The following is a 27,149-nucleotide window of genomic DNA, read 5'->3' on the forward strand; positions in this document are numbered from 1 at the left end:
TATTGTATTGTACCCACCCTGAGACCATATTGTTGCAAGTGCAGCAGCAGGGATCATTCAGTTTGTAGTTTAAGGGTTAATTCTATTGGCAGTAAGTCAAGATGTGAATAGATGTGTTCCTTGGCAACCAGGCAGAGTGGCATGAGGTTTACTGAGGTAGTGCATGCCCTGATTGGCTGTGTAGCTCTGAAGGAGTTTTCCCTCTGGCTGAATTGTCTCCCTGATAGGTACAAGGTCTGAAGAAAGAAAGAGGGAGCCTCTCTGCTCTTTTCTCCTCAAATTACACAGACTTTGTCCAGTTGTCTCAGTGAAATGCTATCAGGATTTCTTTTCTCTTTAGACTTATTTCAGCTGCTTATTTAAGCGGCTTTGTTAAAACTTAGAATGAAGGGAGGGTTGGAAATATCCCATAAATCAGAAAATTATATTAACCAGGAATCCTTATTCTGTTTTATATATTTAGTTTCTTTTATTTTTGAACTTGGGTTTACTTATTTTCCTGCTACATTTATACACTGCCTATACAGCCTTGCTTTTTTGGGGAGCATTTTCAAAATCCATTCAAAGTATAAAAACAAACGTAAACAGCCCAAACCATTATAAATATATGAAAACAGCAACAAAAAAGAAAATCTAAAAATTGACATAAGCACAACAGCTAAAGAACATTCTTTAAAACAGCAAAAACCAGCAAGAGGATCTTAAAAACAACCAAACAACAGGTTATTGCAATTATTTATTTGTTTATTTATTATTGCATTTACATTCCACCTTTCCTCCACAGAGCTCAAGGTGGCATACTGTGTTCTCCTCCTCCCTATTTTATCCTCACGACAACAAACCTGTGGTGTTGGGCTGAGAGTGAGCGACTCGCCCAAGGTCACCCAGTGAGGTTCATGGCTCAGTAGGGATTTGAACCCAGGTCTCCCAGGTCCTAGTCCAACACTCCAATATTTCTCTGATGAAAATAGGAACGTCGTAAGGAAATGCAGGACATTTTGGGATCAAATCGGAAACTGAAACGCCTTTTGTAAACATGGGACCGTCCCAAGAAAATAGGGGCACTTGGAGGGTCTATGCTGTAACCAGTACACCACACTGGTGGTTGCTTCAAAGGAGATATGGGAGAACTTCATCGGCATCCTTGATTTAGATACATGCAGTGGAGACTGATCCATGGGAGCAAATAGGGGCATTGCCCTACCAACCTCAGCCTGTCCTCAGGAACTCCCCACCTGCCTCCCTTCTTCCTTACATCCAGTCCAGGGGGTGGCCCTGCCTCCTTCCTTCTCCTTAGTCTCAGAGCTGCCCCTTGTAGAACACAGTAGAGAGGAGGAGGATGGGGGCAAAAGTAGAATTCGTTGGCTCTGCCCATCATTGGCTCTGCTGCCACCTGCTGTTGGGATCCCTGCCTTCTTTCCCATCTGCCCAGTGGGCACCACCCCTCACTGGCTATAAATATAGATACTAGCAATGTTTAAACCAGGGGTCCCCAAACTAAGGTCCACGGGCTGGATAAGGCCCGAGGGACTCGTTTATCCAGCCCGCAGCGACGGCTGCTGCCCACTCTTACCGGTGCTGCACAGCGCAGCTGCCCACTTCTGGGTCGGAGAAGCACCGGAAATAGCTTCCGGTGCACATCTGGGTCGGAGGAGGCCCGTGCACCTGCGCACAAGTTTGCTGACCCCTGGTTTAAACTTTCAAGACGTTGAAAGACACTCAAGGGGAAACAGCATAGCAGGATGGGAATATTTGATTTTCATGCACCACACTAAAAGAAAATAAAAACAGCAGTATTAACGTCCTTAAAGAACACCGTATACTGATCTCCCTAAGCCTCAGGGCCTAAGGTCACAGCAGCAGAGATTGCAACCTAGTCTGCTTTGCGTTAAACAGAATAATAGACAGGGGTGGTTTTGATGATTGGGATAAAGACTAGCAACTCCACACCCTCATTCTGAAATATCCCTTCTATCATAACCCTCTCCCTAAAAACAAATCAAAACAGAATAGAACCCGCCTTTCCACTTAAAAGGCAATAGGAATTCAGAGCGTAACCACGAAGGCAAATTTGGGTGAATCTACTAATGCAGCAGTGCCCTCTAATGAGTGGTGAGCATGAGACCAGCTTCTAATTCCACCCTTTAATAAAAATTTGTTTATTATGTTTAGCCAAACAGCAGAGCCTCGCCACTTGGGGACTAACAATAATGCCTGTTCATTTGCGCCTAGTTTCCAACAGCACTCATAAATTTGCTGCTGGGCTATTTCTCTCTTGCGGCATAGGAAAGTTATAAGAAATACCTGCCTCCCCTAATGTAGCTTGTATTTACATTAAAAGTTGCCGACTTTTTGGAATCTCTGGGCACCACCCAAGCGCATGGGCCACTTATTCTATGGGCTAAGGGGAGGGCTCTAGCTCAGCGGAAGGACACCTGCTTTGGATGCAGAAGGTCTCACGTTCAGTCCCCAGCATCTCCAGGTAGGGCAAGTAATATGCCATGCCCAAAACCCCTGCAGAGCTGATACAAGTCAGTGTAGTCAATACTGAAGCATGTCATCTGACTCGTTGTAAGAGAGCTTCCCATGTTCCTGCTTAATTCAACCCTTTGTTCATAACCATGAGGGCTGGAATCTTACATTAGATGTTAGAGACGGACAGGAGCTCAGTGCCACAGCAGAAAAGATGCCAGGTTCAGTTCTCAGCACATCTAGGTACACTCCTGCCTGAAATCCTGGAGAGCTGCTGACAGTCAGTGTAGACAGTACTGGGATAGTTGGACCAATCATCTTACTCAATGTAAGGTAGCTTCCTATATCCCTGGTAGGGAACTAATTGCATCTGGAAGATGGGCAGCAGAGGGGACCCTGTGGGCACCATGGAAGACTTCTGTGGGTGCCCATGAGACCATGTTAGTGACCAGTGCCTTATATTAAGTCTGTCTCCCAATGCCTTTCTGAAGATAAACTCAGGAGGCATATTCAGTGCGCCTGGAAGTGAACGTGTTTGTTCATTTTGTGGTTTAGGGCAGAGGAGAGGCATTCAATAATTGTTGGACGGAAAAAGATGAGTCTTCCTCCTCCAGTAAACTGTTAGAATTCCTGCTCCATGGTTGCAGTCATGGGGTTTTTGTCTATCACATGACAGTGTATGTTCTGACTCCACAGTGGGAAGCGATGGAGACAGGATGTTTGTGTTACTGTGTTCCGTGAAGTGGAACTATTGTCCTTTCTTCATTCTCTTTGCCGCCTGATGCTAGAGAGAGAGGGAGCCATGTTGCAGTGCTCCGTGTGTGTTTATATGTAAATAAAGTAGATTAGCCAAAATGCTGAGGTCTGTTACGCAAGCTGCGAAGACTCTGCGGATCCCTAAGTGTGCCGGTGTCTGTTGGCATCAGTTGCTGTGATGTTCGAGCAGAAGAAAGCTTTTGAAGCTCCCAAACAATTGGCCGGGAGGGAGAGAACATGCCTGTTGGACATGTTTCTCGGCCAGGGTCCTACTCGAGTGTAGGACAAGCTCCTAACAACTATGTAACACCTCTCCAAATTAAACAATTGAAGCATAGGATGGTAGAGTTTGTATGTACTCCCAAGACATCTAGTTCTGAAGCAAAGCTTCAGCTACTTTCAGGCAAAGGACAAACTAAATATATTCTGGGATACACAGAACTAAGACTTAAAACATCAGCATCCTGTCATTGTCTCCTGCTTATTATTGATATAGGGGCATCAATGGGCATGGGCATTTTGCAGCCTAGCAAGGAGTCCCTGCCCCAAGAAGCTTACAATCTAAAATTTGACACAGGTGACACAATCAAAAGAGGAGGGAAGAGCAGGAAGAAGTCAGGCATGTAGTTTAGTAATGAATCGTGTGTCAATTGTATACTGAAGACCAAACAAGGAAGTCCAGAAATTGCTGCTGTTGTGTGTTGCTGTTTTTTTATCTGCTCCAAGGCGACTCAGAAAGTTCCAGATAATCAGGAGCCGTTTTGATGACAGCGACACCTCCACCTGGATGACAGGTCTGCGTGTTTCCAAAACGTCTGCAAGAGAGGAGAGGGGCTGTTAATGGAGCGGAGACTGTTGATGCAAAGGCAAGGGTTGGGGAACATTTTTCTACCTGAGGGCCACATTCCAGTCTTCGTGACATGGCAGGGGCCACATAGGTGAGGCCACAGGCAGAAGTGGTGGAGCAACTAATGTAAATGCCACCTTTGTGTAGCAGGCCGGTTTCCACACTTACTCACAGATTCCTTGCTATCCTCATTCCAGGTGAGCGAGAGTTCAAGAATACGTTTCAGCCAGGCAAAAACACTTGAGCCAGGCCCTCCAAGGTCATGTGCTATGGGGGGTGGGGGGATATAACCCCCCCTCAGCCGTCTCACCACACCCTTTCCCAACAGGTGGCTCCCACCTCCCAAGTCCAGGCTGGGGCTCGGGGGACCTTCCTGATGCAAGGTGGGCTCTGCAAGTTTCTCCACTCCTGCTTCTGGAGGCACAGCATTGATCAAGGAAGGGGAGGCGGCTTCTTTCTTCCAAAAACCTGTTCCTCCCTCCCCATGCAAGCAGACAGTTAGAGACGCAAGTTACTGTATTAATAATAATACTGAGGAGTTGGTGGAAGCGTCTGCCTTAATAACGTGTGTCATAAGAAGACCCTGTTTCGTTATTCGTTCTGCTTGTGTTGCACGTTCCTGCCCTTTGGGAAATCAGAGGCTGCCTCACAAGACTGAGAGAAATTACAGCTTAAGCCAAGTAATAAACTAGCAGCAACTAAAGGAAATTGTGCATAAAAGGCAAAATAACAGGCCCCCCAGTAGCAGCCAAAGATATCCCTCCCTCCAGACTGTGGAATCTGGAACAGTCTTCCACTCTGAGGTGAGGAGGAGGCCCCCCCCCACCCTGTATGCTTCCTCCTCCTCCTCCTCCTCCTCCTCCTCCTTTTTCATGGGCTGTATTTATTTACGGGCTCCACAAGAGGCTCAAATCCTTTTGACTAGAAGCCTTATAAAATAAATTACTACTGCGGAACTTGACATCTTTCCGCAGGGCCTGCAAGACAATTACTGTTCCCCCTGGCCTTCGGTTCAGACTCAGTCTGACCCTTATGTTGCCCTCCCCCTTATGGTTTTGATGAGGCTGCATTTTAAATTGCATTTTAACCTGTATTTTAAATTGTTCTTGTTAAATAGTGGGTAGACATGGCAGACAAAACAGAAATTTCTCCAAAGCAGCTCTTTATTTTGTAAACTGGAATAGAAACTGAACAGCAAACAGCTCAGCCGGCCTGCTTTTATAGGCAGCCAGCTGTCAACATTGTAGCAACAACCACCCAGGGTTTCCCGCCTAAAATAACTGACGTGGACCTGAGTGAAAACTACCTACAGTATCCCCCTGCTGGCCCAGGGTGAGAACTTCAATACATAACAGTTCTTTCCCCCCTATTATGTTTTTACTGTAATTTTACTGTTGTTACCCGCCCTGAGCCTGGCTCTGGCCGGCAAGGGTGGGCTTTAAATAAAATTTGTTATTAAAATTTATTATTATTATTACTACTAATACTATAAAAACGTAAAGGTACCCCTGCCCATACAGGCCAGTCGTGACCGACTCTGGGGTTGCGTGCTCATCTTGCTTAAGAGGTGGGAGCCAGCGCTGTCCGAAAACACTTCTGGGTCACGTGGCCAGCGTCACGAAGCTGCTCTGGCGAGCCAACACCAGCGCAGCGCACGGAAACACCGTTTACCTTCCCACTATAAAGCGGTGCCTACTTATCTACTTGCACTTAAGGGTGCTTTCGAACTGCTAGATGGGCAGGAGCTGGAACCGAATGGCGGGAGCTCACCCCGCCGCGGGGATTCGAACCGCCAACCATACCATGCCTTTTTATCCTGACAGGGACTCGATGTCTGTGTTGTTAACGAAAGTGCATATAGAATCATAGAGCTGGAAGAGACCACAAGAGCCATCGAGTCCAACCCCCTGCCAAGCAGGAAACACCATCAGAGCACTCCTGACATATGGTTGTCAAGCCTCTGCTTAAAGACCTCCAAAGGAGACTCCACCACACTCCTTGGCAGCAAATTCCACTGTTGAACAGCTCTTACTGTCAGGAAGTTCTTCCTAGTGTTTAGGTGGAATCTTCTTTCTTGTAGTTTGGATCCATTGCTCCGTGTCCGCTTCTCTGGAGCAGCAGAAAACAACCTTTCTCCCCCCTCTATGTGACATCCTTTTATATATTTGAACATGGCTGTCATATCACCCCTTATAACCTCCTCTTCTCCAGGCTAAACATGCCCAGCTCCCTTAGCCGTTAGTCTGTTCGTGCATAAATAAATATATTAAATCTATTAAGTGTGTACATGTGTGTGTGTGTTCAGTTAAATATATGGTGCATATTAAATATTATTTAATTTAATGATAAATAATATCATTTTCTTGCGTATATTAAATTACATTAACTACACTGCATATTTACAATATGGAAATGTAATTCTGTGTGTGGCCCCCAGGCTCTGTGTTGAAGTACTCTTGCAGCCCACTTGGACTGAGAGGTTGGACCGCCCTGGCTAAGATCTTGGGGGGCTCCTCTCCCCACCCCCCATCCTCAAGGTGGCGCCATGCAAGGTCTCAAGAGTTGTATTGCTGGGAGAGGAAACTCCCATAAGAGCAGCTTCACTGAAAGGGGATGGTAGCTTACCTCCATCCATTTAGCTCCACGTCAAACGCTTCCACAGTGGTTACGTGGACAGTGCCGTCATAACCCCCGATGGCTAAGAGGTAACCATTGGCAGCAACCAGGCTTACCTTCATTGTTAAAAGTAAATGGAGAATTCTCAGTTTTGCCACCACACACATAAATTTTCATGCAATGACTGTGGAAGGCCTGCAGCTGCTTTGTGTGCAGAACATTCCAGGTTCAACATATGGAATCTCCAGACAGGGTTGAAGAAAGACTCCTGTCTAGAACTCTAGTAAGCCGTTGTGTAGATAGTCAGGGTATTATTACTATTACTACTAAACGTAAAGGGACTCCTGACCATTAAGTCCAGTCATGACCGACTCTGGAGTTGCGGCGCTCATCTCACTTTATTGGCCAAGGGAGCCGGCGTACAACTTCTGGGTCATGTGGCCAGCAGGACTAAGCCGCTTCTGGCGAACCAGAGCAGCGCACGGAAACACCATTTACCTTCCCGCCGGAGCGGTACCTATTTATCTACTTGCACTTTGACGTGCTTTTGAACTGCTAGGTTGGCAGGAGCAGGGACTAAGCAATGGGAGCTCACCCCATCGCGGGGATTCGAACCGTCGACCTTCTGATTGGCAAGCCCTAGGCTCGGTGGTCTGACCCACAGCACCACCTGCGTCCCACTATTACTATTACTATTTATTAAAATTGAATACCACCCTATACCCACAGGTGGTTCACAAAGTCACAATATAAAAACACAAAATACATGATCAAAATAAAAATGACCCAATAACCCCCTCCCAACACATTTTAAAAGGGTGTCAATCAGCCAAAGGCCTGGTTAAAAAAGAATGTTTTTCCCCTGGTGCTTAAAGGTGCAAAACGAAGGCACCAGATGAAACTCCCTGGGGTAGACAATGCCTATTTAGATGGACCAGTGGCCTCACTGGGTATAATGCAGATTCCTGTCATTTTAAGGGGAAGGACCATAGCTCAGTGGTAGAGCAGCAGAAGATCCCAGGTGCAGTCCCCAGCATCTCCATGCAGGGCTGAGAAGGACCCCTGTCTGAAATCCTGAAGGGCCCCTGCCAGTCATTGTAGACAATATTGAGCCAAATGGACCAAGGGTCTGGCTCTGAGGAATGTTCCCATCTTCCTAACATTCTGCCATGGGTTGATCTAGTCATGAAACCAAGAGGCCAGATAAAAAATAAATAAAGCAGAGCTGCAAGTATCGTTTCAAGCAACAGTCTGATTCTATACCTATCTACAATGTAAATATAAATCCTATACATATCTATTGAGTTCGGTGGGACTTGCTTACAGGTAGGTGAACACTGGGATGGCAGCTTAAATAGATTGAAGGTTTAGGCCACTATCCTAAACACACTCATTTGGGAGTAAACTGCTCCATCCCTTATGCACCCAGTAGATCGCTATGGCCTGCTGGAGAATTTCTCCTACAAGTTCGGAAGGCGTTGAAAGAAGTTTAGACATTACTGTTATGAGTTCCCACAGCACTGATACCTTGCTCCTTCTTGACTTCATGGGAGTGACAGCAGACCATTCATTGGCAAGAGGATCAAATCGCTCAACACTGCACAGCTCAGTGAGGTCATCTCTCCCGCCAACCACATAGATATTGCCTTGAAAGGTAACACAACCCAGGTTCTCTCGACAGGTCTTCAGGGGAGGGCAGGGAGTCCATCTGTCTTCCAGGGGGTTGTAGCGCTCCACTGGAGGAGGCAATAAAATTGAGACACAGGGTACATTCAGGAATGGGAACTATTGCATTAGTTCCCCTATTTGCTCATGCTCCTTTGGCAGCCCAGTACCTGTTGTGTAATGGAACTGTGGCTTCTTGACTGGTGTGCCGGCATGCCATACTAAATATCATTCACAGTTTTGGGCATGGTTACTGGCAGAGGAAAAGGAGTGCAGGGGGAGCACACCACCCCCAGCAGTGCGATCCCGGTGGGGTGCCATTGCGGCTGCCCCCCCTCCCTGCGCTGGGCACCACGCCCCTAGGACACATGTCACACCCTTGTGGGTGGCGTGCCCCACCCCCAGGATGCGCGCCCCGCCCCGCCTGCTCTCCGCCCCCCCTGCCCCCAGTGCCGGAGCATGAAGTTCCGCCACTGGGCATGGTGTGACACAACAACAAACATCACTAGACAGCATTGCTACTCCCATTCCCTTTCCACATTTGTGCTTCTGTTCTTCCATGGTTCCCCCATGAAAACAACAGGAAATAACTGTTGTCACTTCACTCCCAAATATTTTCCAGGTTAAGGAAGATGCAATTGGGGGTGGGGCACTTCCACTAGGCTCCACTAGATTTCTGGAAGTGGCTTTTATAGCCCCAAAAAATAATGTGAAAATTAATAGCTAGGGAAATGTCAGGTAAACAGGGGGGGAAACTACCATGTGAATGCAGCCACGTCTAGATCAGAACTTTCCAAACTTTTTCATGTTGGTGACACACTGTTTAGACAGGCATCATTTTGCAATACAATAATTCACTTTTACTAGCAAACTAACCCCTTTCCGGGAGGAGAGCAGGGAGCATTTGCATGGCACACCTACACACTACAGCTGACACACTAACGTGTCATGACACACCGTTTGGAAAGCTCTGGTGCAGATATTCAAAGCTTCACATTTGCTCCAGTGTGCATGTGGTGCTCTCTCAGGACTGGATATCGCCACTGACTTCAGCACTGGGGGCCAGTTAGGGATGAGAGAGAAATTAGACTCAGCTTACATTTGAAGGCCAACCTATCTAATCCACACTTTCTGAAACAATAGGCAAACACAGCTCTCCTTTGAAATTTGCACTTCTTTGGATTTTGCAATGCCATTCTCCAGCCAAGCAGGGGTGTACCAAAATGCTTATGGTGGTACAAAGTGTGCTTTAAAAGGATGCATATTTTTATGACAATAACATACAGAAAGTGTGTTTGGGGAAACCACTTTGCAAGAATGTGTATATTAGGCAAAATCGCACACACAAAATGTGTACATGAGGTGAAACTCAAACTTAAAATGCTGATGAATTTTCACCTTTAAAAATAAAAATCACACACTCACATGGAAATGCAGAGAACTGAATTAAGATTGGAAAAAAACAGAACCTGAGAGAAACCAAAGTTGGCATATTTGCCAGTTTGTACGCAACCAGTAGCAACAGCCACAGAGATCTAGTTTACACTTGCTGATTCATGCTGTAGAAAAACAAATACAATTGCTTCTCACTGAGCTTCATGTTAATGCACGTGTTACTTTAAACCACATGAGGGCACTGTTTGTCTATCAATCTAGCCAGCACTTGGTTGCAATGTCTCTGTCTAAGTGAATTCTGCCCCTAAAAGCTGAACCAGTTGGTTTTTCTCTCTCCCAACAGGTTGAGACAAGATGTATATTTCTCTCTTTCATCTCTACTCATCCTGTAAATAGTTCTTGCCCAGATGAACCTGTTTCTGCATGAATAAAGCCTTTGAACTCCAGAAACTGTAAGTGATCATTCCAATCTTATTCATTCCATTCTAATTCTAATCTTTCCTAACAGTTGGAAGGTGGGGTTTTTTTTGGGGTGCATCTCCTCTTCAGACTCCTGTCTACAACCAGAGCTTCTTGTTACCTGAATGTAATGTAGAGTATCCATCAGATCCTCCAACAGCATACAAGTAGCCATCTAGTACTGCCAAGCCTAAGCCCCTCCGGCAACGATTCATAGGTGCCATCTTGCACCACCTGTTGAGTAGTGGATCATATCTAGAAACAAATATACAATTGTGAGAATGCTTAGAGACTATTGAACCAGTGTTTACTTCACTGGACGGAGGGTCGTCAAGGGGCACAAGGGATGCAATGGAAAGAATAAGATGGATGCAAGCAGAATATAATTTATTGGAATTGACTTATGCAAAGAAAGTACCTGTATATTTAAGAGAGTTAATATTCTAGATGACTGTTGCCACTAGACTTGGTTATGCCAAATACTGGAGATGGTCCAACATTCATGTTGTTAACTGGGAAGCAGAGTTGCATGGGTTGTATAAAGTACCGGTATGTCAAAGGTTACTGAGTATTAACAAAGGTCCACAGAAGCAAAATTTGAGAGTTTGGAAACTTCCTGTAGCAGCCCCAAATCTGTGAGATTCCTTCCACATCTGGAAATCTTTGTTGTATAGTTTTTGCCGTATGTTGAAGATGACAAAGGCTTCTTTGACGTGTGTGTGTGTGTGTACCCACCCTATTCTTCTGATTACACATTTGAACTAATTTTAATATTGTATTTTTACACTGTTGTAACCTTATCTGTGGCTTTATGGTGAATTAAGAAATAATTAACAACCACCACATCATAACAAAATAACAATAATGGTGCATTTCTAGACAACAGAGGAGCCTTTTAAAGTTTCTAGTGCACTAAAGCTCCTTTATAATATGAAGGTTGTGTTTTTTTTAATGGTGTTAAATACATACTTACTAAACGTACATGAGGCTATATAGATTACCAAACTGGTTATATGAAATTAATCAATAAAGAAAAGGGACCATTAAATAATTATTTGTATCAAATGTTCATAGTGTTCCATTTAATTAATTGTTTCTTTTTAGGACTGATTCAGTATAAGTCCCACTGGAAAACCCCTATTCGAAAGGCAGGTTTATCTTTTTAACGAAAGCCAAATAAATGAACAAATGTACAAGAACAATCATCATCTTGCCATCATCACACCCAAAGGGCATTCATTGGATTCAGCTTACCTCTCAGTGGTGTTGACACAGAGGAGCCCATCGTAGCCACCAACACAGTACAAGTAGCCTCCTAGCTCAGCCACGGCTGCATCCTGTTTGGGTTCACGAAGCGGCGCCACATCCCTCCTCCATTCGTTGATTTCAGGATCGTACCTTCAGCAGCACAAGAAGGAAGATGAAACAGAGTTGCAGTGTTGTTGTTCTTTATTTTACTTTCTTTATTGAAAAATAAAAAGTACAAAATTACAAGTGCACAGAGATAAGATAAGACACAAAAAAAGAAGAAACAAGAAACAGTACCCGTGAAGACATATGTGGTGCTGTATCATTCAAACTGATGAAATTCTTTCAACAACATCTCAAGTGTTGATGTATTTAGAACCGAGTGCTACCCATCTTTGCAGAGGTGCTACGTAACAGTATTCCAAGGATGCCCAATTTGGACAGTTATTATTGGTTGCAGATTTCCAGAACTGTGTAAAAATAAATGTAAAGGGACCCCTGACCATTAGGTCCAGTCGTGGCTGACTCTTTATTGGCCGAGGGATCCGGCGTACAACTTCTGTGTCATGTGGAGCAGTACCTATTTATCTACTTGCACTTTGATGTGCTTTCGAACTGCTAGGTTGGCAGGAGCAGGGACCGAGCAACGGGAGCTCACCCCGTTGCGGGGATTCGAACCACCGACCTTCTGATCAGCAAGTCCTAGGCTCTGTAGTTTAACCCACAGCGCCACCCGCGTCCCAGCGCCACCCACGTCCCTTCCAGTACTGTGTACTTGACAGTAAATGGGCATCATTATATACTTCTAAATCTGGGATCCCAAATCCTCCTTCCTTTATTTTCTGCATGGATATTCTCGGGGTTTAAGACCCTCAAAGGCATTTTCTAAACAAAGATTTGATTCTTTGAAAGTATTTGCTAGGAATATATGCTTTGGAACAGAGTTAGAAGCTGCTAAGGCAGACCATGAAGGCCCACTGGGAGCAGGAGGGCAGAAGGCAGGGATGCCCACAGAAGGTGGAGCTAATGACAACCACAGCCAAGGAGAGACAGAGCCAGCCAACTCTGGTTTTGTTTCTAAAATATACCAGTACTCGGAGTTGAGTGTTGATTTCATGCCTTTTATTTCAGCTCATGGTAAACAGTGAGTGCTTTCCCCCAAAACCTCTGGCTATATATACATTATGTACACAATGGGTCCCGCGTGATTGGCTGATTCAACTTCCCTCTTGGAGCCTGATTGGGCTGCTCCTGCAGACCAATCAGGTTGCTGCCTTCCAGAATCCTACCTGCCTATTGTTCTACGATCCAAGCTTAGTACAGTAGAACCTCGACTTACCACCGCCCCTACTCGTGAACAATTTGACTCACGACCATGGCAACCCTGGAAGTAAATACCGGGCTTGCCGCAATTCGCGCATGCACATAAGCGACTTCTGCCATTTGCACATGAGCAGAATAGCACTGCCGCCGAATGAGCATGCGCAGAATGGTGCCTCTACCAGTGACCCAGATCGACTCACGAACGGACCTTTAGAACGGATTCCGTATGTGAGTAGAGATTCCACCGTACATAACAGTTTCCATAGGAGTTCTACACATGAAACACTGAAGCTAAAAGAGCAATAAGGGCAATACAGTGGTACCTTGGGTTACATACGCTTTAGGTTACATACGCTTCAGGTTACAGACTCAGCTAACCCAGAAATATTACCTCGGGTTAAGAACTTTGCTTCAGGATGAGAACAGAAATATTGCTCTGGCGGCGCGGTGGCAGCAGGAAGCCCCAATAGCTAAAGTGGCGCTTCAGGTTAAGAACAGTTTCAGGTTAAGAATGGACCTCCAGAACGAATTAAGTACTTAACCCGAGGTACCACTGTAGCCCACTGGACTGGCTATAAGTAAGACGATGGGCTGGCTATGGGCAAAGTGTGCTTGGTGGGGCTGGGTTTCGCTCAGATGAAGACCACTCACCCATGCCATGTAAGGACGTTCCAATGCAATGCTAAGGCTAAGCAAGTCCCTCCATATAGCCAAGAACCTGACTTAGCAACCAGAGATAGCAACAATTTTTTTTAACCCAGCTATCCTTCTGTCTTACATCATTGGATCCTGAGCTAGCCTTGCAGTAAAGCAATCTCTTTTGGGAGACAGGCAGCCTGCTGAAGCCAACCGCAGGCTGCAAATACGGCATGACGCATTACTGGCACCCCCCTGCCCACTCAATTAAGCATATATTTAGCTGTGGGATTCCAGCCCTCCCTTCCTGGCAACACTTGCAAAATGAGCCAGAGGCACTGAGTTTGCCTTTAGCGAGAAATATCACATAGTAAATAGGTTGTCAAAGCTATCAATCAGAGGAAGCAGTAACCACATGGGTGGCTAAAGAGGTGTAGGGGAGGCCAAGTACGGCCTGTTTTGAAAAAACATTCATTCCACTGATGAGATGGATGCTGCTGGCAAAACTCTGTTGCAACAAGGGAAAGGGTCCATATATTATTTCTCACCTGTTGCCTTGACATCTCTATGCATTATGTTTGCATGCATGTGTACTGGACAGAAAAAAACATCTGCTCCCTTCTCTTGAGATTTTCCATTTTAAAGCCACTTGAGAAGATCTGGCACCATAGGGGCAGGATTTGGGGGCATAAATCTAGGACCCAGCTCAGGAGTAGGAGGGCCTCCAAAAGCAGCAGGACTGATTTGCCATGTTTCTAAGGAAGTGAAGTGATGCGGGTGGTGCTGTGGGTTAAACCACAGAGCCTAGGACTTGCCAATCAGAAGGTCGGCGGTTCGATCCCCGCGACGGGGTGAGCACCCATTGCTCGGTCCCAGCTCCTGCCCACCTAGCAGTTTGAAAACATGTCAAAGTGCAAGTAGATAAATAGGTACCACTCCGGCAGGAAGGTAAACGGCGTTTCCGTGCACTGCTCTGGTTTGCCAGAAGCAGCTTAATCATGCAGGCCATATTACCCGGAAGCTGTACACCGGCTCCCTCGGCCAATAAAACGAAATGAGCACCGCAACCCCAGAGTCGGCCACGACTGGACCTAATGGTCAGGGGTCCTTTTACCTTTAAGGAAGTGAAGTAGTTTGAGGGGGGAGCAGCAGTGGAGGCTTGAGCCATTAGGCCCAGATGTGGTACAAATGAGGAACTGCCCCACCAGCCTGAGTCTGTCCTCAGCTCCCTGCCTGCCTCCTTCCTTACAACTGGTCCAAGGGGTGGCAACTTGCTGTCAGCTCCTTTGTCTTAGTGTTGCCCCTTGCAGAGCTCAGCAGGAAAGAGGACACAGTTAGATGGAGGTGGCTTCACCTCTCATTGGCTCTAGCACCACCTGCGGTTGGGCTCTCTGCCTTCAGCCCTACTAGTCCCAAGGGTAGCCAGCCACCACTCTCCAAAATAGGGCTATGAGGTTGTTTGCTAGGACTGTGGGTGCTTTTATCATATTTATGCCAGGGTGTCATCATCTGCAGTTCCTTCCAGTCCATCTTTGAGGCTGACTGGCTTTGCCTTTTTAAAGGCCCTTTGGGTCTTCCAAACACTTGAAAGATCCCCTCTTCCCACATGTCCCTACCCAGACCTTGCAATCCTCTTTGGCGGCCCTTTTCCATGTCCCCCCAGCCAAGGGAGGTATGGCTAGTGGTTTCCAGAGGGGGTTTTTTTTGGTGTTCCAGAGGGGTTTTTTTTTGGTGTTTGGCTTTTCAGTTATGGAATGCTCTCCCTACAGAGACTCCCTTTCACAACCCTGTAGTGCAGCCTTTCTCAACCTGTGAGTCCCCAGATGTTGTTGATCTACAACTCCCATCACCCCTAGCCAGCAAGGCCAGAGCTGAGGGATGATGGGAGTTGTAGTCCAACAACATCTGGGGACACACAGGCTGAGAACTGCTGCTAGTCCTTTTGGATCCAGGTAAAGATATTTTCATTTTCTTAAACAACACTTTCATCACCACCACAATCAATTTATTAATTTCCGTTACGCAATCGTTGCAAGCTGATTGAAAATAAAAACAGCAAAAGCAATTTAAAACATGCAACAACAACAAAAGGTTCACATGTTTAGGACCGTTTAAAGGTAAAGGTAAAGGGACCCTTGACCATTAGGTCCAGTCGCAGATGACTCTGGGGTTGCGGCGCTCATCTCGCTTTATTAGCCAAGGGAGCTGGCGTACAGCTTCCGGGTCATGTGGCCAACATGACAAAGCCGCTTCTGGCGAACCAAAGCAGTGCACGGAAATGCCATTTACCTTCCCGCCAGAACGGTACCTATCTATCTACTTGCACTTTGACGTGCTTTCGAACTGCTAGGTTGGCAGGAGCAGGGACCGAGAAATGGGAGCCCACCCCATCATGGGGATTCAAACTGCTGACCTTCTGATCAGCAAGCCCTAGGTTCTGTGGTTTAGACCACAGCACCACCCGTGTCCCTTTAGGACTGTTTAGTCTGGATTAAATAATGAAAGACATAACACTAGAATAGCCTGCTGAATCAGGCCACTGGCCCATCTAGTCCAGCATCCTTGTCTCACATTGGCCAACAAGGTGTTTGTGGGAAACCTGCAGGCAGAACCTAAGCACAACACACTTTCTGCTTCTGTGATTTCTAGCAACTGGTATTCAGAAGCACTCCTGCCTCTGACTGTGAAGGCAGAACAGAGCCATCATGGCTAGCAGCCACCAACAGCTTTCTGCTCCAGGACAGGAAGGTGTTCCCTGTGGTATGATGGAAACTAACATTTCATACTACAGTGGTACCTTGGGTTAAGAACTTAATTCGTTCTGGAGGTCCGTTCTTAACCTGAAACTGTTCTTAACCTGAAGCACCAATTTAGCTAATGGGGCCTCCTGCTGCCGCCGCTGCACAATTTCTGTTCTCATCCTGAAGCAAAGTTCTTAACCTGAAGCACTATTTCTGGGTTAGCGGAGTCTGTAACCTGAAGCGTATGTAACCTGAAGCGTCTGTAACCCGAGGTACCACTGTATTATTTTTTTTAAAAAAAACATTTCTTTGTTAAACAGGCCTTCCAAAGACAGAAAATATAATGACAGTGGTTTATGAGGGGCAGGTCCTAGGAAATAAGGTCAGTCATGGTGCATGAAATCAGGTGAGAAATAGCTCAGGAGCAAGAGGGAAGTGATGGGCTCATTCTGAATCAGCTGGAGAGGGGAGAAAGATGTCAGCAGAGAAGGATACTCAGTTTGGCCTCATTTCTATAAATGAGAGATTGGAGTCTAATAGGGTTCATTAAACAGATATTTTTGTTCTTAAGCACCCAGCCACAGAAGCTCAGCTTTTCCACCCTGGGGGGCACTGCCCAGTTACCCACCCTATGTTCCAAGAGAGCAAGAAACTGGTTTTTGATGTTGTCACAAGGGAGCAGTCACATTCCTTGGGAGTTTTCATAGAATCATAGAGTTGGAAGAGACCACAAGGGCCATCGAGTCCAACCCCCTGCCAAGCAGGAAACACCATCAGAGCACTCCTGACATATGGTTGTCAAGCCTCTGCTTAAAGACCTCCAAAGAAGGAGACTGCACCACAAAGAAGGAGACTTTCCTGTGGCAAATGAGCACCCTTCAGTCATCTTTAAAAAGAAAGGCAAGTGAAGAAGTTCTCACTTGGCCCCTCCTTTTGGCATGTTGGGGGGGGGGGTAGGCATTCCAGTGAGGTTGAAGGTGAGCGAGTCCCCAGGGTTAGCCAAAAGGAACAGAAAACAGAAGTAACTGAGGAGGAAATTGGAGAGATGGGGAGAAAAGGGCTGAACTCATGAGATGCAGCAGTTAAAAACTTACCAAAAACAAATACAGCTTTTATGGAGGGAGCACCAAAATACTCATTCACCCCTGCAGACGCCTGAGACACTTGTCACTAGAACCATAGCAGGTCACTTTACCCTCCCCCAGAGTATTTCCAGCTATATTGTGGGGATTTAAAGACATGATTTAGGATGCGGACTGAATTAAATTCAGTTTGCATTTAAAGGCTGTATCCCATTCAGTCCTACTCGGGAGTTGAACCGCTGAAATTAAAGGATCTAAGCTTATTGTTTCCATCATTTTCAGAGGGTGCACTCTGAGTAGGGCTAGTATTGACCAATCCCTAATTTGCAAAACAATATGCAAATGTCATAAAATCTTCCAGCATTGGTATCTCAGTGCTTCCTCCAAGTCAGCATAGTGTAGATGCAATCTGGTGTAGTGGTTACAGTGTTGGACTAGGACCTAGGAGGCTAGGCTTCAAATCTCCATTCAGCCTATGAAGCTCACCAAGTGACCTTGGGGCTGTTGAACTCTCTCCATCTAACCTACCTCACAGGATTGTTGTGAGGGCAAAATGGAGAGGAAAGGGGACCATGCATGCCTCCTTGAGATCCTTGGGCGGGGGGGAGGTGGAATACAAATGTAAGACATAATTAAATAAAAACATAAATTAAATTACACTTTCCCTAAGGTCTTCAGGTTGGTACAGCAATTTCCCCCAGTTTATCCTCAAAATAAGCTGAAAATTAGGCTATGTTGGCCTAGGATTACCCAGAAAGTTTCTTTCTCAACAGATAGGGATTATGAACTCTGGTCTAAGTTCAACACTCTGTTCAGTTTCTTGTGTTGTTATTTTTTTTAATAAGAAAAAGATTACACCAAAGTTGCTGCATTGCTAATGGTGTAACCATCTGGACCCTTCATGAAGGTAGTTATTTATGGCCAAGCCACCCTCCTTTCTGGAAAGTCAGTCCTATTTGTTCCTCCTGCTTAGGGTCATAGCTATTTTACAGTCCTTCAACGACTACTTTAGTCTCTTCTCATGTTTCTGATTGAGTAGCCCTGGCTGGATGGTTCAGATCTGCCAAATTCTGAGAACTCAGCACTTGCACTAAGGATGTGATTGGTGTATCCATCCACCTCTTTCAGATTATTGTTAAACCATTGTGGACTTGAAGGGAGCCTTAAAGGATGGAGATCCAAGGGCTGGAGGCCCAATTGTGACCCTCCAGGCCTCTCTCTGTCTGGCCCTCTGGCTCCTCCCCAGGCTACAGCCATCACCAGCCTTGCCTTGTACCCTCTTAAGTGGTTTTGCCTGGCTGGAATGTGTCCTTGAACTCTAATGATGCTTCTTTCTTGCCTGCATGGAGGGTAGAATTCACTCCAACGAGAGGCTGTGGTGGCCACTTACCTGGTTGGGTTTTAAAACAGGATTAGATAAATTAATGGAGGATAATGAAATCAATGACCACTAACTAACCCTGCTCTTCCTCGTCTGTTGGAAGCAGCATGTTCCTGAACTCCAGTTGCCAGAAATCGCAAGGATGGAGAACGCTGTTGCCCTCAGATCCTACTTTGCAGACTTCCCATCAGGCAAGGCAATCACCTCAGGTGGCAGATCTGGCCTCTGAGAAGCATACCACTTGCCATGACTACTACCTGTGTGGTCACCCACTTACATTCATCACCTGCCTCTCTCTGGCCCTTTATACCATCATCACCACTTTCGGCAGGGGAGGGGGGCTGCTGCCGAGGAGGAGGTGAGGGAGTGCTGTGGGAAAGGAGATAGGGGGCTGCAAAAGAGGAGAAGGTGAGGGCATTTCCTGTTTTGCCCAGGCAGCAAGATGTCCCTGCTCCCCAATTCATGCATCTAGTGGTCAGTCACTGTGAGAACAGCATGATGAACTGAGTCAGGCTTTGACTTGATCCAGCAGGGCTCTGTGCTGCATAGGACAATATAGTAGTTCTGGGGGAATGGGCATAAAAGAAAAATGCCAAGCAAGCCCCAAAGCCATCTTGCCCTTCTTAAAAGGTAAAGGTAAAGGGACCCCTGACCCCCTGACCGTCCAGTCACAGACGACTCTGGGGTTGCGGCACTCATCTCGCTTTATTGGCCAAGGGAGCCAGCGTACAGCTTTCGGGTCATGTGGCCAGCATGACTAAGCCGCTTCTGGCGAACCAGAGCAGCGCATGGAAATGCCGTTTACCTTCCTGCTGGAGTGGTACCTATTTATCTACTTGCACTTTGACGTGCTTCAAACTGCTAGGTTGGCAGGAGCAGGGACCGAGAAACAGGAGCTCACCCCGTCATGGGGATTCGAACCGCCGACCTTCTGATCAGCAAGTCCTAGGCTCTGTGGTTTAACCCACAGCGCCACCCGCGTCCCTTTCTTGCCATTCTTACTTTTACACAAATGAAAGGGATAACCACATGCAGAGCCACCACAGAAACTGCATATCCTAGTCAAAGGAAGTTTCCTCTTCAGTTAGCTCCTTCCCATCGCATTTCCGGTTTGCCCCACCCTCACCAGCCCCACAAAGGTCTAAAACAACCCAATCACACGGCAGAATTACCTCTCAACACTGCTGAGGCACACCATGCCATCATGGCCTCCCACTGCGTAGATGGAGCCATTGAGGGGAGCCACTCCAACTCCAGTCCGATGCCTTGAGACGGAGCCCAGAACCTTCCACTCATGTTCCAGCGGGTTGTAACACTCCACACCACTGACATTGCCCTTAGGGCTCAACCCCCCAACTATAAGATGAGAGAAGAAGGGTGGAAGGAGATTAGAACAAAGAACTGAAATCTTAAGTGTGGATAGTCAAAGGCCAGAAGGAAGTGATGGCATCTGTCTCATCAGTGCCATTTCCATCAGCCTAAAGCAGAGGTGGTGAGGAGCAAAGCTGGGTTGTGTCCAGTTGACTCTTCTGGGGAACCAGCAATCAATAGGCTTACCCCCCATGAATTTGCAGCAATTTAAAGCCATTCTGTAAGGTGTGGTGTCAGGAGGGGAATTTCCCCTGATGATATAAGTGATGTTATAGTTCTGTGTAGGGGAGGTGGTCTTTCAGGTATACTGGAAGCCTGACTCCAGAACTAGAGATACATTTGTGCTTGGTTTATTCCCCCTCCTATTCCTGTCAAGCAATTATTTAAAAACTTTTGCCTTCCCACCGCTAAAGAGCTTTTGGAGGAAACAGATGCATGGCTGAAAGCGCTCTGCCAACTGTAAAGCAGCAATAGATTTCCTCATTAAATGACTCTATTTCCAGAGACCGGTGTGAACTTTTCTCCCTCGTTGACTGACAGCCTGTCAGCCTGCAAAGCATAATCTTTCCCTGGTAATCAAGGGGTCTCTGTGCTGAAGTCATTAACAGAACTCATGTTGGGGGTGGATTTTTAACTGGGTTGGGGAGGGATCCATTAATCAGCTCTTCACAATTTTAATGAGGAGGGTCATGATCCTCTACCACCCTATACACAAAATTGTGGGCCATTCTAGAGCTTTATTGACAGGAAAGGAATCGGCATTAAAAACAATCCTTTGAGAGCTCCCCTAAATAGACTTTCTGACAAAATGCCCATTATGTGAATCTTATCAGATACAAAGGGAGTGGTGTTATGTATAACAGGCCCAGAAGGCTATAAGTATTGCTTTTATATTTCATATTTATTATTATTATTATTATTATTATTATTATTATTATTATTATTATTATTAAGTTTATTACCCACCCTTCACCAACAGCTCCCAGAGCAGGGTCCTCACTAGGGGTGGGAGAGAAATCTGTTTCAGTTCACAATTAAAGGTGAATCCACCATGAGGAAGTTGTGGGGATTAAATGAAGAGGGGAAGAACCATGTTTGCCACCTTCAGCTCCTTGTGTGGGAGAGGTGGGATATAAATGCAATAAACAAATAAATGAAACAAAATAAATATAATGACGGTTTCCACATTCGAGTCCAATACATGGATTTAAGGCAGGACCAGATCCTGGCATTTCGCAACTGCCTGCTCTTTTAACTGGCATCTGCAGATAGGCATGGATGAGTCAAGCCTTCTCTGTTATTTTCCACCCATCGCCACCTGTTTCCAGAGGAACACAACCTCTTCTTCACTTTACAGAGTTAGCAGGCATGGGTCACAAGATCTTAAGAAAACTTCAATGTGATGAAAACATCTCTTCCAGTAAGTACGAATATAGGCAATTTGCAAGTGGGTTTTAAAGCTTGCTGCCTGTCTACTATACTATTTTTATAAAGCTACATATAACTTCGGTAAGACAAGAACTGTTCTCCTTACAAAACAACATGTCCCACCCCTGCCCCACATAAATTTCTTAATAAAATATAAAAAGTAGGAGTGGTCAGCCTCTGGCACCAGATTGGTGAGATTGGTCTTCTTCATTCCAGTTTGATGACACTAACGATGAATAAGTAATGGAAGGGAAGAGGGTGGCAGGCAGATAGGGAGGGAGAGAGGAGGTGGGAAGGAATGTGGCAGAGAGTGAACAGGATTTGCTCCGACAAAATAGACATTCCTTGCCTCTACTAAAGAGCATGGAACACAGAAGGGCCGGAGCTCAGCGGAAGAACATTTGTTTGCATGCAGAAGGCTCCAGGGTCAATCGTCAGCCTCTCCAGGGCTGAGAGAACAATGCTGTCTGAAATCCTGGACAGCTGATATCAGTGTTGGCCAGTGGCGTAGCGTGGGGGGTGCAGGGGGGGCCGGCCGCACCGGGCGCAACATCTGGGGTTAGGGCAAATCCACGGGTTAGGGGGCGCAAATCCACGGGTTAGGGGGCGCAAATTACTTGCCTTGCCCCGGGTGCTGACAACCCACGCTACGCCACTGGTGTTGGCACACTGACCTAGATGGACCAGTGGTCTGGCACTGCATAAGTCAGCTCCTAGCTGCCAGGCTTGAGAATGATACTAGTGTTCTGCCTCAGTGCCTGAAAGGAGCCAGATGACTTACCTGAGTTTCATTTCTGCCCCTGCCCCCACTGGATCCAATGCCAGAGAGAAAATGATGGATGTTTCCAATGGGATGCTAGAAAGGACGCCGTGTTATACTTACTAGCATAAACAAGTTCCAGGGGACGTCCTCGGTTGGACACTGCACATTTGGTTCTCCAGCTAAAGGGCTTCCTCTTCGGTTCAACCCGTTCCCTGGAACAAACCAAGACCTCCCTGTTATTATTCTACCCTCAGGAACATCTCAGCTTCCAAAAGCAAACATGCAAGCTGCCATTCTATCCCAGAGAAGTTTGGAGATGTTGACTTTGAGAGTATCAGCCCTTGCAAAGGGAATGCCACGTGAGAGCACGAGTCATTCCGAGAAGGCTTTAAAAAAAAGTTAATGGCTTGATCTATCCTGACTCCAAATAGGAAGCAGGGGTATTTTAGAAGCATCTAGCTAGAGCATGTCCTTGATTCAGGGCACATCTGGACAATATGCTTATTGAGCATCATAGGAGCCAAATCCTAGGGGCCAAGGTCATTTCAGGTGGCTATCCCACCACCAAAGATAATGGGCATTCAAATGGTGTGTGTGCACCACATCTTGTGATCATTATGCAAGGTGGGGCTTACCTGCCTTCTCCCCAATATTTTGTTCAAGTTGGCACTATTGTGGAGCATCCATCCTGACTGGTTTTGCAGAGGGGGGTTAGGTTGTGCTCTCTCCACCCACTTCCGCATCTGGCCCTGCTCACCACCAGTTTAAGGTTCTAGGAAGGTAGTCCTCAAGGAAATTGGGCCCTCAGGCTTGAAAAAGGTGTCCCGCACTCCCCAAGAGCTACTGCCAATCAGACGAGACAATTACTGGGGAGATTGACATATAGCATGACCTGACCTATGTTGCAGAGATGAGAGCATGGGCACACTAATGCACTTCTACTTTTTTCATTCAGCGTGCAGAGCAGTGGCCATAAAGTTGAGGGCAGGTGTGGAGAACCTGGGCCTTCCAGATGTTACTGAATGGCAATTCCCACAATCCTTGCCCATTGGCCATGATTGCTAGGGCTAATGGGAGTTGTAGTATGGCTATATCAAGAGAGCCAAAGATTTGCCACACCTGCCTTAGAGCTTGTGCATTGCTCTCTCAGCTTACCCCTCACAGGTTTAGGGAGGCAGGATACAAATTTAATGAATGAACTATTAAAAACTAAGGACTCCTCCAAATGGCATATTTATTGAACGTTCACCATGATTTGCATGCAATTTTTTTTTTAAAAAGCAAAGGTTAGATTGCATCTGGGCTTTATTGAGCTTTGTTCTGATTTGTTTGTGAGGAGGTCATAGGTTGATGAGCATTCATTTTGATTTGCTTCCATGTTGTTTATGTAGCTTTCCATTAGTCACACATTCATTCTGCACTTTTTGATGCACAAAAGGTCCATTGTCGTCTTTTAAGTGGATTTGTTGTGCTATGGTTACAAAGTGCTTTAATGCACTTCACTTGTGCAAACCTCAATTTCCTGGTATGCACTTGAATCCTCACACAAAATATATTGATATAACTTGAGGTTCCCTTAGGTCCAGATCCAGGCCCAATTTCACTAGGCATCCATGTCCAGCTCAGACTCCCACAATGCTGCTCCCCCACTCATCTTTCAGATCCAACAGCTTCCAGTTGTTGCACACATCTGTCTTAGCTTCTTCCCTCAGTCCCTATACACTATGATCATCATGCTACTTCCATCTCCACTAGAAGAGCCAGTGCAGTGTAGCAGTTAGAGAGCTGGTCTAAAACCTGGGAGACCAGGGTTCAAATCCCCACACACCAGGTGACCTTTGGCCAAGTCACCACCTCTCAGTCTAAACTACCTCACAGGGTTGTTGCGGGGATAAAATGAGGAGGTGAAGAACTGTGTACACCATCCTGAGCTCCTTGGAAGAAAAGTGGGGTATAAATGGGAATAAAGAATAAAAATGGCCCACAGCTCTGAGGGAATCACATATCCAGTTCTTTGGATTTTTAACACACATTCCATGCTAGTGTCTCCTCTGCTCTCCAACAGGATGGAAAACACACCCAATTATTGATAATAATAATAATAATAATAATAATAATAGATAAAAGGCAAAGGACCCCTGGATGGTTAAGTCCACTCGAATTCGACTGTAGGGTGTGGCACTCATCTCTCCTTTCAGGCCGAGGGAGCCAGCCTTCTGGCACATGGAGGACTGTGACGAGTGCTAGAGTGAATGGAAACACCATCTACCTTCCTGCCACAGCAGTACCTATTTATCTACTCACACTGGTATGCTTTTGAGCTGCTAGGTTGGCAGAGCTGGGACAGAACAACAGGAGCTCACCACTGTTGAGCAGATTTGAACCACTGACATTACAATCAGCAAGTCCAAGAGGCTAATAATAATAATAATAATAGGTAATAACCTACCCTCTTTCTTCATAGATGCCCATCCTCACACTCTGATGATGCTACTTGTCCAACAAAGAGAGGGAGCCGTGTGTCTAATTTAGAGGCAAGGCGGCAGGCTTATATGCAAACTCAGAAGCCAAAAATAGGAATGCCTGGCATAGCTCCAAGCTAGAGGCCAACGATTCATGTGTCTCTGTGAAATTCCACTCAAGCCATTGTTCCCATCCCTAGCCATGAGCCTCGCTCAGCATAACAAGACACCTGATATCCAGCCAGAGCTATCTATTCCAGCTCAGGACTTGGTGGCCAGTCTGGAAATGACAGCCAAGATCATCTGTTTATTTCCTGATTGCCTCCAAATCCCAAATAGAACTCAAGTTGGCAAACAAACGCACAGGGTTCCCAAACCAGCTTTCCATTCAAGCATTGACCAGACAGTGGAGGCTGGTCCATTAGGGGAAATGGGGCAGTGCCCCACCAACCTCAATCTGCCCTCTGGCAGCCCCCGCCTACCTGCCCTCTTAATTACAACCACTACCTGTCAGTTTTCTCCTCCTCCTTAGTTTTATTATTTATTTATTGAATAAGCCGTATTTTCCGCCTATAAGACACCCCCATGTATAAGACGCTCCCTATTTTGGGGGACTCAGATTTAATAAAATGGGGAAGATGTATCCGTGTATAAGATGCCCCCTAGTTTTGACATTATTTTTAAGGGGGAAACCTAGTCTTATACATGGAAAAATACGGTATATATCCTGCCCTTCTTCCCCAAGGAACCCAGAGAGGAAGATAGATATACAGTGGTACCTTGGGTTAAGTACTTATTCGTTCTGGAGGTCCGTGCTTAACCTGAAACTGTTCTTAACTTGAAGCACCACTTTAGCTAATGGGGCCTCCCTTTGCGGCTGTGCCACCGGAGCACAATTTCTGTTCTCATCCCGAAGCAAAGTTCTTAACCCGAGGTACTATTTATGGGCTAGCAGAGTCTGTAACCTGAAGCGTATGTAACCTGAAGCGTAAATAACCCGAGGTACCACTGTAATATAAAAACAAAGCAAAGAAGAAGAAGAAAAGGTTAAATAATTTAAAAACAATTACAGTTAAAAGCATCTAAAAACAGTTGCTGTTAAAAACATTTCTAAGAACTATTTCAGTTCAAAGCATACTTGGCCACGGCCTGAGCAAAAGTGAGCCACTTGCCCTATGAATATAAGCAAAATATTTATACACATTGCTCACCCCCTACCCCCACCCCCACTTACACCTCACGAATAAGTTTGTTATTGTACTGTATTCTGCAGTGTCACCTGTTGGCAGCCACACAAACTGCAGCACGCGACGACAGGCTTACGTTTGTATGTATATAGGAAGATGTTAAGTTGGTTCTGAAATATGTGTTTGCCCAGGATCCTTGTCCTGAAAAGGTTGCAGACTATTTCACCCAGGGCTGACCCCAGGTTTGAGAAGGAGGAGAAGGAGGAGGAGGAGGAGGAGGAGGAGTTTGGATTTGATATCCTGCTTTATCACTACGCAGGTGGCGCTGTGGGTTAAAGCCTCAGCGCCTAGGACTTGCCGATCGAAAAGGTCGGCGGTTCGAATCCCTGCAGCGGGGTGCGCTCCCGCTGCTCGGTCCCAGCGCCTGCCAACCTAGCAGTTCGAAAGCACCTCCGGGTGCAAGTAGATAAATAGGGACCGCTTACCAGCGGGAAGGTAAACGGCGTTTCCGTGTGCGGCTCTGGCTCGCCAGAGCAGCGATGTCACGCTGGCCACGTGACCCGGAAGTGTCTTCGGACAGCGCTGGCCCCAGGCCTCTTGAGTGAGATGGGCGTACAACCCCAGAGTCTGTCAAGACTGGCCCGTACGGGCAGGGGTACCTTTACCTTTACCTTTATCACTACCTGAAGGAGTCTCAAAGCGGCTAACATTCTCCTTTCCCTTCCTCCCCTGCAACAAACATTCTGTGAGGTGAGCGGAGCTGAGAGACTTCAGAGAAATGTGACTGGCCCAAGGTGGAGGAGCGGAGACACGAACCCGGTTCACCAGATTATGAGTCCACTGCTCTTAACCACTACACCACACTGGCTCCCATGCTGTCGCGTATGCCTCAGGCTTTTTGCATGGCAATGGAAGCAGCCACAGCACTTGAAGGGTGGCTTAAGAGCTGACATTTTCAAATTTCTCTGGAGGGCCCTAGGCCATGTCGTAGCAGAGTATTGTGGTGACTTAAAATGTGCGTCTAGGTAGGAGAGCCTCCAATGTGGTACAGGCACTGGTGGATCCTGCTGGAGCAGTCAGGTGATGACACCAGACCTGACTGCACCTAGATCATTCCCCCACCAAAATGCTACATCATCATCATCATCATTATTATTATTTTGCTATTATCATCACCATCACTACTATTAATTAATAATTAATTAATTACCTGCCATTCACCCCCACCCCTCATCTAAGGTCCCAGGGAGAGTTATAACACTATAACATTAAAACACAATATAAGAGTTTAAAACAACTTTATACACATATATATAT

The 27,149-nt window shown here is 46.2% G+C and overlaps 1 protein-coding gene across 2 annotated transcripts; it reads right to left on the minus strand.

Annotated features, from left to right (window-relative positions):
- Positions 1–723: 723 nt before the first annotated feature.
- LOC310836494 (uncharacterized protein) lies at positions 724–24,931 on the minus strand. Of its 2 annotated transcripts, XR_014560093.1 has the most exons (9): positions 24,633–24,931; positions 22,304–22,395; positions 19,794–19,977; positions 11,465–11,608; positions 10,332–10,465; positions 8,219–8,427; positions 6,701–6,807; positions 902–4,043; positions 724–842 (listed from the first exon to the last, which is right to left on the minus strand). XR_014560093.1 is itself a non-coding variant. In XM_083721869.1 (8 exons), exons 1-8 carry the CDS (start codon positions 24,653–24,655, stop codon positions 3,941–3,943), a joined length of 996 nt encoding a protein of 331 aa, XP_083577995.1. In that variant the 5' UTR covers positions 24,656–24,738; the 3' UTR covers positions 724–3,940. The 2 variants fall into 2 exon arrangements, 1 of the variants encoding a protein (XP_083577995.1); XM_083721869.1 differs by having other exon boundaries at positions 724–4,043; positions 24,633–24,738.
- Between the last annotated feature and the right edge of the window lie 2,218 nt (positions 24,932–27,149).

This window comes from Podarcis gaigeae, assembly GCF_964106915.1.
Source record: "Podarcis gaigeae genome assembly, chromosome: Z".
Classification (NCBI taxonomy): domain Eukaryota; kingdom Metazoa; phylum Chordata; class Lepidosauria; order Squamata; family Lacertidae; genus Podarcis; species Podarcis gaigeae.

Bases quoted from the DNA above. Each gene is read 5' to 3' on its own strand.
- LOC310836494 (XM_083721869.1), bottom strand. From the start codon at position 24,655: ATGGGCATCTATGAAGAAAGAGG. The intron at 10,466-11,464 runs GTAAGCTGAATC...ATTTGTTTCTAG, and splicing joins TGTGTCAACACCACTGAGAG to ATATGATCCACTACTCAACA. The intron at 4,044-6,700 runs GTAAGCTACCAT...CCTCTCTTGCAG, and splicing joins GTGGAGCTAAATGGATGGAG to ACGTTTTGGAAACACGCAGA.